The following is a 15,589-nucleotide window of genomic DNA, read 5'->3' as shown; positions in this document are numbered from 1 at the left end:
AAACCCATGTTATTACATTAATGTATATTAACCAACTCTAAATTACTTTCTGTTCCTGGCCCAAAGCCCAAACCCCTAAAACCCTGAGCTTTGACTCTGCACCCTGATTCTTGCCACTTTCTCTTTTCCCTTGCCTCTAGGCATCCTCCTTTCCAGGGTAGCCACAAGCGCTCCTCCCCTTCCCTCTTTGAGAACCATGACAACCACCGATTCCCCCTCCCCGTCCCCTGTCATCCCTCCCCCAGACGGCAACCCGGCGGGCACAAGGTCCGACGACCTGCTACGTAACTCGCGCCTGTGACTGCCTAGTAACAGTGTCTGGAGTCGGAAGCGCACTGAGCGAGGGGCGGGGTGGGAGTGCTGGCGGGCGCAAGCGTAAAGTCTTTGCAGCCTCGCTACGGGGCGGAGCTTTGCCTGTCAGCAGGGGCAGAGTAGCGATCGTCGCGAAAGCGCGCGGTTTTATTTCTCTCCGCTTTGGAAGGGGCAAACTAGCTTTTGGGAGTGAAGCAGGTACGCAGTTATCCAACAATGTCTGGTGAGTCAGGACAGCCTGAGGCTGGTCCCTCACATGCAGGGCTAGATTGGCCGAACCCTGAGAGGAATCGGGCTGGGGTCCCTGGAGGGGTGATCCGAAGAGCTGGTGCCCAAGGGCCCAGGTCCTGGATCCAAAAGGTTCTTGAGCAGATTATGGACTCACCTCGCCAGTGTGTCACCCCCTCGGAGGTGGTGCCTGTAACTGTGTTGGCCGTCCAAAGGTACCTGTTAGAGGATGAGCCACGGGACACGGTGCCCAAGCCTCCCCTTTATTGCTATGATGTGACGATCTCAGACGGGGTGTACCAGGAGAAGTGCTACCTGGACCCCAGCTTGAACTCTCTCGTATATCAAAATATTCTTAAAGTTGGCATACAAATGAGAATTTCCAGAGTCTCATGTCTTTACAATGAGAAAAGGATAGGCCAGGGGATCCTGTGCATAGATAACGTCCACTGTGGGGAGACTTCAGACAGTATTTCTTTAGAAACTCCCTTCAGAAATAGAGCGCACCAGGAGAAACCAGAGAGGCCTTTAAGAGGCGGGAAGAGTCATTACCTGGCGCTGTGGAATAACGAAGATCCCTATGGTGATATCTGGTTAACAGACAAGCAACCTGAGGAACACAACTTTAGCGGTAAGTGTGTGGAAAGAATGGCAGAGGGTTTTAAAAAATAGTTTTCAGCAGCTTGCGTGAACGGGAAAGGAAATGAAAATGCTTTTGTGTTGTTAATTGCAAGCCAGGAGTGGTAGTTAGACAAATTTTCTTAAACGACCAAGGGATGCTCAATGAAATTTGCACAGCCCATGGTTTTTGTTGGTGTGTTTTGTTTGTTTGTTTGTTTGATTGCAAAAGTGGCCAATTCAGGAAGTGTGTCTGACTACATCTTAAAATTCAGTCTGGCAAATGTACTGATGTGGGAGTCAGTATTCCTCATACGTTCGTTACATGTTTGCTTGTGGTGGAATTAATCCTAGTTTTACCCCCAATCCAGTTGTGGAAATAGTATGTTGTGGTTGAAGAGCTTATAGATTTGAAGTTAGCATAAAGATTGTAAAAATTTGCGGGTTTGCATGTTTTAATCTTCATTCAAAAAGGATGTTTCGTGATGTATGCCTTAATACTTTACATTGATTGAAACGCCGTGTAACAGTCATGTAAATACCACCTTTTAACTGTGTGATTTTTATGGAAGGCTTGACATTCTCATTTTCTTGTTTCTTATTACTCACCACAAAGAGTACTGATCTGGGAACTTCAATTTTTCTCTATCAGAATTAGGAAGTTAGCTTGAAAACACTAGCTTGCCATCAACAACCGCTCTAAAATACGTTTTTTTTCTCTAACAGATGAAATTAAGGGGAATGATAGTACCGTAGGCATGAACACGCTTGAAATGGAGAAAGAAATAAAATGCAAAAAAACAAAATAAGAGAAAGTACTGGAAGGAGAAAGACTGTAATTTTCTACATTACTGCTTTTCAGTCCCTTTTGCAATGTTGTTGTCACAATGCTAAATCACGGATAATCTTACTGTGACGTGTAAGAGCAACAAACTTGAAAGTAAAAGGATAACTGGCTCAAAAACCATGCAATTATAGTCACATCCAGTTGTGAGGAAAAAATATGTTATAGAAATGTGTAGGCAAGGAAGTTTTAAATAACTAAATTTTAAAAAGCAAGATAGCTATTTATTTCTGGTATGAAAAAATGGAGTTATTTTATCTCAAGCGTGAAATAAGGCACTAGTGCATTACTACTCTAAATGTTGATCACTTTAATTTTTAGAATTGAATATGTAAATGAAAAACTGGTGCCCTACAAGAAAAGTTGAGGGGATTAATACTTTGTAAAATGTATTTTGTCATAATATCTATTCATTCATTAAAACCATATTTATAATACAAAAGGCAATGTATGTATGCCAAAATAAAACCCAATCTGTATATTTAAAAGTATGTTGTGTTAGAAATATACCACCCAAGTATAGTAAAATGTTAGTGATAAAATCTAGGAAGTGGGCATATTGATGTTCATTGTAAAATTTGTTCAGTTTTGCTGTATGTTTCAAATTGTTAATGATAAAATATTAGGGAGAAGTGAAAGACCTCTTTCACCTTCCCTGGTGCCTTCACCTTTCTTCTAAAAATCTCAAACTGTCAGCAGTTTGTTGTGTATCTCTCTCTCTCTTTTCTTTTTTTTTTTTAAGAAATCAATGTCACATTGTGTGATTTGCTATTTCCACTAAACATATTTCAGGCATCTTTCATGTACATCTGTACATACAATATACCATAGCATGGGTGTGCTGTAATTTCTATAATCATGCCCATGTGAATAGCTAATTTATAGTTTTAGGCACTTATTACTGTTTTAGTATTAAATACAATGCTAAGCATCATTAGAATGCACACATATTTTTGTTTACTATGTTCAAGTATTGCTGTTGAACGGCTTCCTCTGGCGAAACTGCTGGCTTAAAAGGTATTTAATTTTTTAAAAAATTTTGTGGATATAGACAGATCATCTTCTGAAAAGGTTGTACTAATTTACATTCACCAACATACATATGAGAATGCCCATTTCCCCATATCTTACTATTTTCAAATATATCTTTTGATATTTTTCTAATTAATTTATAAGATTCCTTTGCTAATGGGTATTACAATTTTGTCTGCTATATACTGCAAATTATTTTTTTGCATTCTGTTCTTTTTCTCTTAACTTTGTTTATGGCACACGTTTGTGCTTTTGAAACTTTTCATTACAGTTTACCTTGTACACAGTAAAAAAAAAAAAGTTTTAAAAATACAGCTTGATAAATTTTCATATATATGTACCTGTGTAACCATCACCTCCCTTCCTTCAAGATATAGAACATTTCTGTATCTTGTTACCCCAAAAGTCTCCCTCATGCCTCCTCCTGGTCAGTAGCCTATCTGAAAGGTAGCACATATTGTGACCTCAAAGATAGCTTTTAAAAATAGAAGTTAGCCTGTGCCACACCCTCCTGCCTAAATCTCTCAGATGGCTCCCCACTGCATTTAGGCAGCAACCCAAACTCTACCGGGGTCTGTAAGGCAGGCCGTACTCCAGAGGATGGCGAACTTTCCGTAAAGAGCCAAACAGTAAATCTTTTTGTCTTTCCGAGACATGATCTCTGTCACAACCATTCACTTTTGCCATTGTATATGGAAAGCAGTCACAAGCAGTATGTAAATAAATGGGTCTGGCCGTGTTGCAATAGAACTTCATTTACAAAAACAAGCAACAGGCAGGATTTGGCTTGTGGGCTGTATAGTTTGCTGACTCCTGCCCTACAGAATCCCTTACTCACCTCTCTAATCTCTAACCCCTCTCCTCCACCATTTTGTTCTAGCAGCCAGCCTTCTTTTTGATCCTCAAACCTCCAGTCTTTTTCCTGCACCTGCTTTTTCCTCTTTCTGGAAAGTTTCTTCCCACCTTCCAGTTTCAACTCAAATAAAAACATATTAAAAGAGCTTTTTAAATAAATATTTCCTTCCCCATTTATTCTTATTATACCACCCTGCAAATGATCTTCCTAGAATCATAGCATTCTGAAATTATTTTCTTTAGCTGTTTTTCTTTCCCCTCTTACATTTTTATAAGATCCACGACTCTTTTTTTTTTTTTTTTTTCATTTCTGTGGGCCGTATCTTATAGCTAGAACAATGTCTGGCACATAGTAGGCATTCAGTATTTGTTGAATAAAGGAATGAATGAAATAAATTGATGGTTTTACTAGTGTTGAGCCACTTTTGATTTCCCACTTGGTCATGATTATTTTTACATCTGCTTATTTAAGTGAATTTGGTCTATAGGTTTGGTTTTTGTTTTTGTTTTTTGCAGGGAGAGTACTTTTTCAATGCAATTTTTATATGGAGTTAATATTAGCCTAGTAGAATGAGCTGGAAAGCTTGTCCATCTTTCTGTGCTTACAGAAATTATATGTTCCTTAAAGGTTTAGTAAAATTCCTCTCTAAAACTATCTGAACCTGTTGTCTTGGACCAGGATTGGGGGTTGTGGGGGGATGCCTCTTTTTCAATTTCTTTTAGATAAAATGATTAAACCAATAATGGTTTTTCAAGAGCCCATTTTTTAGAGTTGATAATTCACTAGGAAATCTCATTTCACCTAGATCTGAAAGTTGTACGTAGTAATCTATGTTTTTTGACCTATCTTGTCAATTACGACTCTTTTCACAATCCTCATGTTTGTGTGTTCACCTTTTCTTATGGTGAGCCTTGTCAGAAGTTTATCAGTCTTATTGTTGGTCTTTCTTTTAAGACACTTGGTTTTACTAATAACAAAATCTATAGTGAGGAGGTATTTTCCACTTAATTTCTGCTATCATCTTTAATTTCTTTTACATACTTCCTTTGTTCATATTTTTCTTGTACTACTTTCTTGAGTTAAATGCTTGGTTCATATATTTGCTTGTTTATTTCTTCCAAAAGCATTTAAAATTCTGAAATTTCCCATGGATATTGCTTAGGCTGCAACCCCCAGATTTGGAAGTATAGAGATTTTATTGTTACTCGTTATTTATATTTTCTTATTTTATCTTGGTTTTTTTTTGTATTTTTGAATTATTGAATTATTGTAGTCATTTCTGAAATAATTACACTCCAGCCCAATGGTTTTTCTTTAGTGTTTTCCATCTTTCAAATCCATTAAAAAAAATGACAAAACTGATTTAAACAATGTTGGAAACTAGATGTTGTGATAACTTAATGTGCATCAATTCATTTTGATTATATACTTTCATTACCTTCCTGTATTCTGTTTAGCCTTTTGGAGTCTAAATTTCACTGATATTTTCCAATTTTGGGGGTCTTCTCTGCAATTTCAAGTGATAATTTTACAGAGACAGTAATATCTTTAAACCCCTCTCTTTTATTTTCTTGGCATGCAATTGGCATTTCTGTTTTTCTTTTTTCTTTTCTTTTCTTTCTTTTTTTTGTTGTTGTTATTGTTTGTTTTTGTTTTTGTTTTTGTTTTTGTTTTTGTTTTTTTTTTGACAGTCTCATTGTGTTGCCCAGGCTGGATCACTGGCGTGATCTCGGCTCACTGCAACCTTCGCCTCCCGGGTTCTCCAGCAGCGATTCTCCTGCTTCAGCCACCTGAGTAGCTGGGACTACAGGCACACACCACCACACCCGGTTAATTTTTGTATTTTCAGTAGAGACGGAGGTTTCACCATGTTGACCAGGCTGGTCTCGAACTCCTGACCTCAGTTGATTCACCCACCTCAGCTTTCCAAAGTACTGGGATTACAGCCGTGAGCAACTGTGCCCGGCTCTTTTTTGCTTCTTTAATCTCTGAAAGTTCAGAAAAAGCTTGTTTATTAGGTTTAAAGTTTATTATTATACCAGGTTTTTAAAAATGTAATTCACATATTCCATATCCTTATTTTTAATCTACTTTATTTGCCCGTTTCTCAGAGGAATATTGGCTTCTCTCTATGAGGATAGCTGCATTTATTTCTCCTTATATTTCTAAAAGGTTTTGCTTTAGATGTTACTATAACGTGTGCAATTTCGTAACTGATTAATATATTATTGTTGAGTTTTACACTTTATCAATGTGGAATTTGCCTCTTTTTCCCTTTTGCCTTGAGTTCTATTTTTCCTGATAGTAATGTTTGCCACTTTCACAGTCTTTTTGGTAGCATATTAGGACAATGATACCCAAATGTGAGTAGGCATGCATATCACCTCAAGAGTGCCAGTCAGAAAAATAACTTAAGTGATTCTTAACTTTACAAATTCACAAATAATATCAAGAAATACTGCAAAAAATGGATGGGGCAAAAATGCAAAAATGAGCAATGGGAATTGGAGACAAATAAGCATCCAGGTACTGACAAGTTCAAATTACACTTACAAAAATCAGAGAAAAAACATTTAAGCAGAAAAAAAGATTTGGAAAAGGTTGCAAAGATAAAGAATACACCAAAACTTAAAGAAATTATTAAGGCAGTATGTTTCAAATGTCGAAGCAAAAAAGAAATGCCAATTGCATGCCATGAAAATAAAAGAGAAGGGTTTAAAGATATTACCGTCTCAGTAAAATTCTCACTTGAAATGGCAGAGAAGACCCCAAAAAGCTAAACAGAATACATGAAATTATGTAATCAAAATGAATTTATGCACAATAAGTTATCACAACATCTAGTTTCCAACATGATTTTTAAAATCAGTTTTGTCGTATTTTTAATGGATTTGAAAGATGGAAAACACTAAAGAAAGGCCGTTATGCTGAAGTGTAATTATTTCAAAAATGACTACAGTAATTCAGTAATGTAAAAATACAAAAATAAAACAAGATAAAATACAGATTGCTGACCACCGTTCCCAGTGTATGATTCATTAGGTCTGAGGTAGGGCCCTAGAATTTACATTTCTAACATGTTCACTGCTGGTAACAATGCTGTTGGTACAGAGACCACACTTTGAGAACCACTGGCAAGCGGGTCGCGGTGGCTCATGCCTGTAATCCTAGCATTTTGGGAGATCCAGGCAAGCGCATTGCTTGAGTTCAGAGTCCATGCTGAGACCAGCCTAGGTCCAGACCAGCCTAGACCAGCCGAGGCAACACGGTGAAACCCGTCTTTAATAAAAATACCTTAGCCCGGGCGTGGTGATTTGTGTCTGTAATCCCATCTACTTGGTGCGGGGGTGTCGTGGGGGGAGCCTGAGTCCAGGAAGTTGAGACTGCAGTGAGCCTTGATTGTGCCACTGCACTCCAGCCTGGACCAAAAGAGTGAGACACTGTCTCAAAAAATAAAGAAAGAGAACCACTGGCCTTAGTGTATGCTTCTCCATCCCTTTATTTCCATTTCGTTTTAGGGTTGTCTTTTTTAAAAAGTATATAGCTAAGACTGCCTTTTGACCCAAACCAATTATTTTTCTTTTAAGAGATCAATTTAATTTATCTAAATTTAATGTGAATAATGATGTTTGTACCTGTTCTTGAAATTCTACTTTATGTTTACCATATGCCACCTTATTTTTTTTTACTTTTGCAGGATTAAAATTTTCTTCTGGTAGTTTGGAAATTATACATTATATTTGTATTCTTCTAGTCTCCTAGTTGTTACTCAATGTTTTTTAAAAAATTTTATGGGTACATAGTAGGTATGTGTGTGTATAAATATATATATATATATAGTACATGTATTAATGTTTTAACAAAATTATTTAAACTTACATCTCTGTTTCAGTCTCCAGAATTATTCAAAATATATAATATATCCCTACTGAATAAGAGAAGATATTTAGAACTCCACTTGATCATGGCACAGTTGTCTTTGTGCATGCTTCTAAATAAGTATTGTATTTAGGATTTTTGCCATCATAACTGATTTTTGATTTATAGTTTTCTTTCTTGTACTATTTCTGTTGGAATTTTTCAGGATTATTCTAAGTTTATAAAGTGAAGTGGTACAATTTCTATATTTTATTAGGCTTTGGGACAATTTATAGCTCAAGGAAAGAGCTGTTCTTTGAAATTTGTTAGAATTTCTTGTAAAACCATGTGAACCTGCTGCCGGTTTTGGAAGCCATCATTCATAAACTTTTTTCATTTTATTCCATGGGTAAAGACCTAGTTTGGTTTTCTTTTACTTCTTATGGCAATAGTGGTAATTCGTATTTTTCTAAGAAATTACCCACTTCACTGATCTTTTCAAATTTATTGATATAAAATCATACATAATAATCTTTTAACAATTTTTCTTTGTGTGTATAGTTGTTTACATTCTGAGTGTTACATTTTTGTTTTCTTTTTCATGATTAGACTTGCCAAAGATTTACATTTTCATTAATTTTTCTAGAGAATTGAATTTATCAATTCTATTTTTTATTGTGGTATAGTGTTTTCCGATTCATTATTTTTAGCTTTAATTTTTATTCCTTCTACATTCCTTAGATTTATTCTTCTGCTATGATTTTTACAGTATGGTCCAGGGACCTCTAGTGGTGCCCCAAGACATTTTCAGAGGATTCATGAGGTAAAAGCTATTTTCACAATACTAAGGCTTTACTTACCTTTTTTCACTCTGATGCTCTCGCAAGTGTACGGTGTAGTTTTCCAGAGGCTAAATGACATGTGACATAAAAGCAAACTGAATATCAAAGAAGATATGAATATCCACCTGTCATTTATTAAGCTAGATTCTAAGATTTTCAGAAATGCAAAACAATGCCACACTTCTCACTACATTGTTTTTTGGTTTTGGAAAATACAGTCATTTTTCAAAAAAATATGTTATTTGTAATTATACATATTAGTTTATTATTGTTATTTTTAATGAATTGATCATTTAAAAATTCTTAGTCTACTTTATAGTACAGTAAAAATCTCTTCAGGATGGGCACAGTGGCTCACGCCTGTAATCTCAGCACTTTGGGAGGCTGAGGTGGGCAGATCATTTGAGGTCGGGAGTTGGAGACCAGCCTGGCCAATATGGTGAAACCTCGTCTCTACTAAAAAATACAAAAGTTAGCTAGGCATTGTGGTGCACACTTGTAGTCCCAGCTACTCAGGAGGCTGAGGCAGGAGAATCGCTTGAACCCGGGAGGTGGAGTTTGCAGTGAGCCGAGATCACACTACAGCACTCCAGTCTGGGCAACAGAGTGAGACTGTATCTCAACAAAAGAAAAAAAAATAGCTATTCAAGATCTTCAATATTTTTTAAGAATGTATAGGGATCCTGAGACCAAAACGTTTTGAGAACCACTGTTCTATTGCATATTGAATAACCAGTTTATTTTCATCATTTTTTGATAATGAACACATTTATTGCTATGAATTTACACAAATTCTTCATTGTCTATAAACAACCTCTAATTCTTTTTTAGATTTGAGAGATAAAATGTGTATTCTATGAAGTTTGTGAGTTAAAAACCCAAACTGGGAAAAATGCTAACCAGAAAGATGTCTGATTACAGCTAACTCTCTGGACCTAATTATAACAGAAACAGAGGCTCTTAGAACTCTGGTTTTACGCAACTAGGTAGCTCTTGAATTTATTCCAGACAGTAAAGGAGCTGTATGTGCCTTCATTGATCAAGAGCATTCCACGTACATCCCAGACAATTCAAAACTGATCCGAGATTCACCTGACGTTAAAATGAAATCACTTAATTCTATCAGATCGAATGTTAGGACCTGTGATCCTAGGATAGTAATCTATTGGGAGAATCTGGAAGGAAAATTACAGAGTATCCTAATACTAAAAATTGTGTGTGTGTTTTATAGTATAGGTGTAATTATATAATACCACTTAATCCCTTATTAAAAAGAAATTACAAGTGGGATTTTTGTGTCAAAAACGTTGACTAGGTAAAACATTATGTAAACAAAGCTAGAAATGAAGGGAGCCTTAGCAAAAGAAATACTGGTACTAATGCAAATTCAGGTCTTAATAGTTGGGACTGTGGGCTGTGAGAGAGAAAAATGTGGAGACAATTGCAGATGGAACCTCTCTTAATCCAAGGAAGAATACATCAGTATGACAAATTAATTCTTTAAGATGATGAATAGCTTTTAAGCAGTTTTTGAACTTGCCAGCAAGCTTGCAGATAAAAACGTTTCTAAGTAAATTGTATGGCATATGAGAAGATAGTAAGTGCAATGTAGAAAAATAAAGTGGAATGGAGGATAAGTAAAACAGTCAGTTTTTAATAGGATGGTTAGGGATAATATCACTGAGAAGGTGATATTTGAGCAAAGCTTGAAGAGAGGAGGGAGAAAGACACTTGGATATCTAAAGGCAAGACAGCAATTGCAAAGGTTCTGATACAGGGCCATGTCTGTCATGTTTGGGGGAGATAGAATTTATACATATGAAACTGAGATGAAGGCAATACAAAAATGTGTAATAAAGCAATTATTATTATTATTATTATTATTATTATTATTATTTTGAGATGGGCTCTCAATTGCTCAGGCTGGAATGCAGTGGTATGATCATGGTTCACTGCAGCCTGGCTGCAGTGAGCTCAGCTGCCTGGGCTCAGGTGATCCTCCCACTTCAGCCTCTTGAGTAGCTAGAGCTTTAGGCATGCCACCATGCCCAGCAAATTTTTCTCTTTTTGGAGAGACATGGGGGATTTCGCCATGTTGCTCAGGCTGGTCTCGAACTCCTGGGCTCAAGCAAGCTGCTGGTCTCAGCCTCCCGAAGTGCTGAGATTATAGGCATTAGCCACTGCACCAGGCCCATTTCTATATATTAAATATATAAGTGCTTAATAATGGGAAACATATTCCATGACATTGAGTTTTTTGGTTTTTTTTTTTTTTTTTCCACAAAATATCTTCAGAGAGGTGAATTTAGATCCAGGTTTTCCAGAAAGTTATTAAATGGTTTGGTAACATGGAGGGCATTCTAGGTGGAACAATGTGTTGGTTAATATAGGTGTTTACCTAAGTTCCAAGCACATAGTAAGCCCTATATATATTTCAGCTGTTAATATTAGGGATCAAATTTAGTTTATGTGAGAGAGGTATATAGACTTAGCTGGCAAGGTTTAGCTGGCAAGAAGGAGTCACTTTAGGTATGATCAACCTATTATTGTTAACCATTAAAATAGATCTTTGAAGTTACCATTACATGTTAAACAGGATTTCTTTCCTCTTTTTTATATTCTAGATACCAAAATAATTTCCCTTTCTCACCTTGAAATGACCTGGACTAACAGAAGAAATTTTCCTGCATTGCTTGTGAGGATCTTACATAAATCAAAACTGCGGTACTATGGAAAACCTGATAAAAAGATGATTGAACCATATCAGGTACAAGTAATAAGATATCATATGCTAATTTAAAGTTATAAATTATAACTTACACACCTAACTCCATAGTATGATAACCTGCTCATTTAAATAACATTTCATAAGTTCAATATAATAATTTTTAATTGTACATAAATGTATACTATAAAGTATTTTTCTGCATAGTTTATTGTGCAAAAAGAAATTATTTCTGTATTGGTGCCCTTTATTTCCCTGATCCAGGTGGTCTCCTTCCCACCTTTTTATTTCCCTTCAACTTTTTCTTCTCACCTATACTTTCTGCACCAACATATAAACATACTCTAGTCTCCCATTTAAAAAAGAAAAGAAAATAGTCTCCCTTGGCCTTATGACTCTTCTATTCCCTATCTTTCTCTTCAGGTAAGCTTCTTGAAGAAGTAGTCTACACTAGATGTTTTTACTGTCTTGCCTCCCATTTCTCAACACAATTATCTTGGCTTTTTTCCTTAGCTTATCGTTCACTAGTAACTCTAATTGTCAAATCTGTGTGATACTTCTTTATTGTCTTTACTCTCTGTGCCGTATAATGCTCATGAGCTCTACTTTCTTGATATGTTTGTGTTCTATATTTGTCTTACTTAATATTATATTGTATTTTCCTATGATATCAAGAACTATTTTAGATGTTTCATTTAACTTTTATTATAGAAGTTATACATGCTTATTGTAGGGAATGTGGAAAATGTAGAAAGCTGTTTGAAGATCTTACCACTCAGAGAGAGCCACTGTTAACATGATGTGTTTTATTCTCTTTCTTGTGTGTGTGTAAATCACATATATACACATATATAAGCATATCATATATATACATACACATATCATATTCTATTTAATCATATATATCACATATATGTGCATATGTGTATATATTATATATTTCATGTGACTGTCATATATCACATTAAATTATCTTACAAAATGAGTACCGTATTGTGCATACAATTTTGTATTATTTAACATTTTCTTAAATATTTTCTCATATCACTAAAAATTCTTCATTCATATTTTACAGTTATATATTTTTAGCACATTATATCATAAATTATTCAGTAATTCCCTGATAGTCTTTTGCCTTCTCATTGTTGCAATACTTTCCTCCCTTATTTGTTGCCTTCCTACCTCCTTGTGTCTCCATCATTTCGTCCTTGCTTGCCTCTCCAGTCTCATCTCTTCCTGAGCTCTCTATGCCTCATACTAACCAAACTGCCCTACCTGGAATTTTCTAACGGTAGCCAATTGTTTTCTACCTTTCATACCTCTGCTCATGTTGTTTCTTCTGCCTAGAATCCTCTTCCTCTCAATTCTCGTCAGATTGGCAAAGCCATCTTTAAGATTCAGTTCAGTGCTTACCTCTGATTTAAGTCTTTCCATGTATACCCATATGCCTAGTCACTGGGAGAATCAACTACATGCTACTCAGGACCCCACTATATGCCCTTACATAGGTCTATCAGAGCATGCATAACCCAGTTACACATACCTGTTTGCTAATCTTACTCTACTGTGACCTCCCTGACTGTAGGGAAGAAGTATCTAATAGTGCTTAAGAGTGCATGCCCTGTAGTCATATGAACTGAATTCAAGTTTCAGCTCTGTTTACCACTTCTTACCTTTATAATGTAGGGAAAATTATTTATTCTTTTAAAGCCTCAGTTTACTCATCTGTAAAATAGGGATACTAATTGTACTTACCTTACAGGGTTGATGTGAGGATTGAATTAGTTAATATAAGTAAAGGATTTACCTATGTTCCAGGCATATAGAAAGTCCTATATATATATATTTTAGCTATTATTATTAGGGGCAGTGTTTGATTCATCTCTTCATTCCAGGGTCTGACATAATGTCTGGAATATAGATTCAGTGAATGTTTAATGCATAAAAGAATGAATTACCCAAAATGTATATTCATCATTTAGAGAAAGGTTCTGAGAATATAATATCATTATTTAAGAAGAAATTAAGAATTAGAAAACACTTTACAGACTGCCGTTTAGGCAGAACTGAAGTTGTCTGTCACTGTATTTTAATACTGAGAAATACTCCATCAAATACTTTCTACCTCAATAGATTTCTCTATTTTAACTATACTCAGAGTCAGCAAGAATGCATACTTGTTTTAACATTGCCCCTTCTGCTAGCATAATTTCTCAAGTAGTATCTCAGAAATGATTTCCATGTCTTATGTTCCAGTCTCAGATATTGCTATAAATAAATTAATGTAACCAGGGCATTGATGGCATCATGCCCACTCAATTATATGTCTATCTAAAGTTCTCAAATATAAATATCAAGGCCGTCCAACAGTTCAGATAACCAAGAATGATGTCAAAATTTTCATGTAAAACTTCTAATATGTGATTTGTCTTATTCATTTGTCAAATGTATTGTGGGATCACTCTGTGTAAGGCACCATGCTAAATATTATAGAAGAATCAAATATAAATAAGGTTTGGCCTGTGCCCTCAGAGTTTACAGTCTCACAGTAAGTTAGTAGTATATTTAGTACTTCCATTGGTCTGGTGGCACTCTCTTTAGATTATCAATATTAACAGAATTGACAACTGAATCATTATTAATAAACAATTAAAATTTAAATGTTTTTTCATCACTCTAAATGATCACAAATAATATGTTATGTATTATCTGTATAGATAAAAGTGACAAATATGTATGTGCTTTAATCATTTTCTTTCTAGACCTTTTTGGAAGTTGCTGACAGTTCAGGCACAGTGTCAGTGATTATGTGGAATGCCCTGTGTCCTGAGTGGTATAAAAGTTTGCGGGTTGGTTTAGTTCTTCTGCTTCAAGACTATTCTGTTAAAAAGAGTTATCCATTCAGAATACAGCCTGTCCCCGTGGATCCACAGATCAAACTAATTTCTACAATGGGTTAAGTATTCAATGAATTTGTTGTCTTATCACTGTTTTGTTTATATAAATTGGCAACGTACCGTATTAGGAAAAAAGATCATAAAAATTACTGAAGCTGTTAGAACCTATGAAACCTTTACATTTCTTTGTCCATAAAATTTTCAAGCAATCACATAACCTAATAAATATACCTATTTATTATTTCATTTATTAAGAGAAATTATCTGAGATATTTATTGTTGATTGAAGAATGAGCTCCACTTGGGTTGTACTTATTTTGTTTTATTTTAATTTTGATCATAAAATATTAAGTTAATGTTGAATATATTTTGCAGTTACTAGGAGGTGCTATCTAAAAAGGACTTCTGTTAACTTTTTGAAATAATTTCAGACTTACGTAACAGTTGAAAGAATGGTATAGAGAACTCCCATATACCCTTTATCCATATTCAACAATTACCAACATTTACCTTTGCCTTATCATTATATATCTCTTTTCATACATATACACATCTTTACACACACACACACATACACACGTATGTATGTATACATATTCCTTGTGATCCAGTAAGAGAAAGTGGCAGTCATCATACATATCCCTTTAAGCCTAAACACTTCACTAGTATTTCAGCATGTATTTTCTAATAACAAGTGCATTCTATTACATAATCTGAGTATAATTACCAAAATCAGGAAATTTAAAATTGATACAATACTAATATCTAACCTATAGTCAGTATTCAAATTTTGCCAATTGCTGCAATCTTGAAAGGGCTTTTCCTAACTAGTATTGATATATTGACATCACAAATATTTTTGGACCATTAAAATTAATGTATTAAATAATTGTTTTTAGATATGACTGTGATTTTTTTCACTTTCATTTGTAAGAATTGTAGATTAAATATTGTTTTTGGTTTATAATACCTTTATTCTGAACCTGAGTTTCTGTGTATTCTGAATTCCCCAGCTAATCCATTAAGCTTAATTACTTAGAGAATATTCAGGTAAAGGTAGCAGTTGTTAATTGTTTTCTTAAACTTGTGTTTATTTGCAAAAACCTTATATGATTATTTATTAAAATCTTAAGCATCTTGCAGACATTGGTCAGATCTTGCTAGATGAAGAAGTTATTACCTAGGTAGTCTGGTACATATAGTCTATTACCTCATTAATTTTTGCTATAGAAAGGTGAGGAACTAAACTGAGAGAGATACTGTGACTTACTAAGAAAACACAATATAAGGAGTAAGGAAAGGATCCAGTTTCAGCTTTCTACTTATGGCTAGCCAATTTTCCCAGCACCATTTATTAAATAGGGAATCCTTTCCCCA

General features: G+C 35.1%; 1 protein-coding gene across 2 annotated transcripts in view; it reads left to right on the top strand.

Moving 5' to 3' along the window:
• Positions 1-377: 377 nt before the first annotated feature.
• Positions 378-15,589, top strand: part of LOC105532315 (chromosome unknown open reading frame, human CXorf57) — an 82,805-nt gene continuing 67,593 nt past the window's right edge. For both annotated transcript variants that reach the window (XM_011970463.1, XM_011970462.1), the window contains exons 1-3: positions 378-1,171; positions 11,215-11,357; positions 14,078-14,270. In XM_011970463.1, coding sequence (XP_011825853.1) covers positions 529-1,171; positions 11,215-11,357; positions 14,078-14,270 — 979 coding nt within the window. In that variant the 5' untranslated portion in view covers positions 378-528. The remainder of the gene's footprint in view (positions 1,172-11,214; positions 11,358-14,077; positions 14,271-15,589) is intronic.

This window comes from Mandrillus leucophaeus, unplaced genomic scaffold, assembly GCF_000951045.1.
Source record: "Mandrillus leucophaeus isolate KB7577 unplaced genomic scaffold, Mleu.le_1.0 Scaffold949, whole genome shotgun sequence".
In the NCBI taxonomy this organism is placed as follows: Eukaryota; Metazoa; Chordata; class Mammalia; order Primates; family Cercopithecidae; genus Mandrillus; species Mandrillus leucophaeus.
This window is presented reverse-complemented; position numbering and strand designations above follow the sequence as displayed.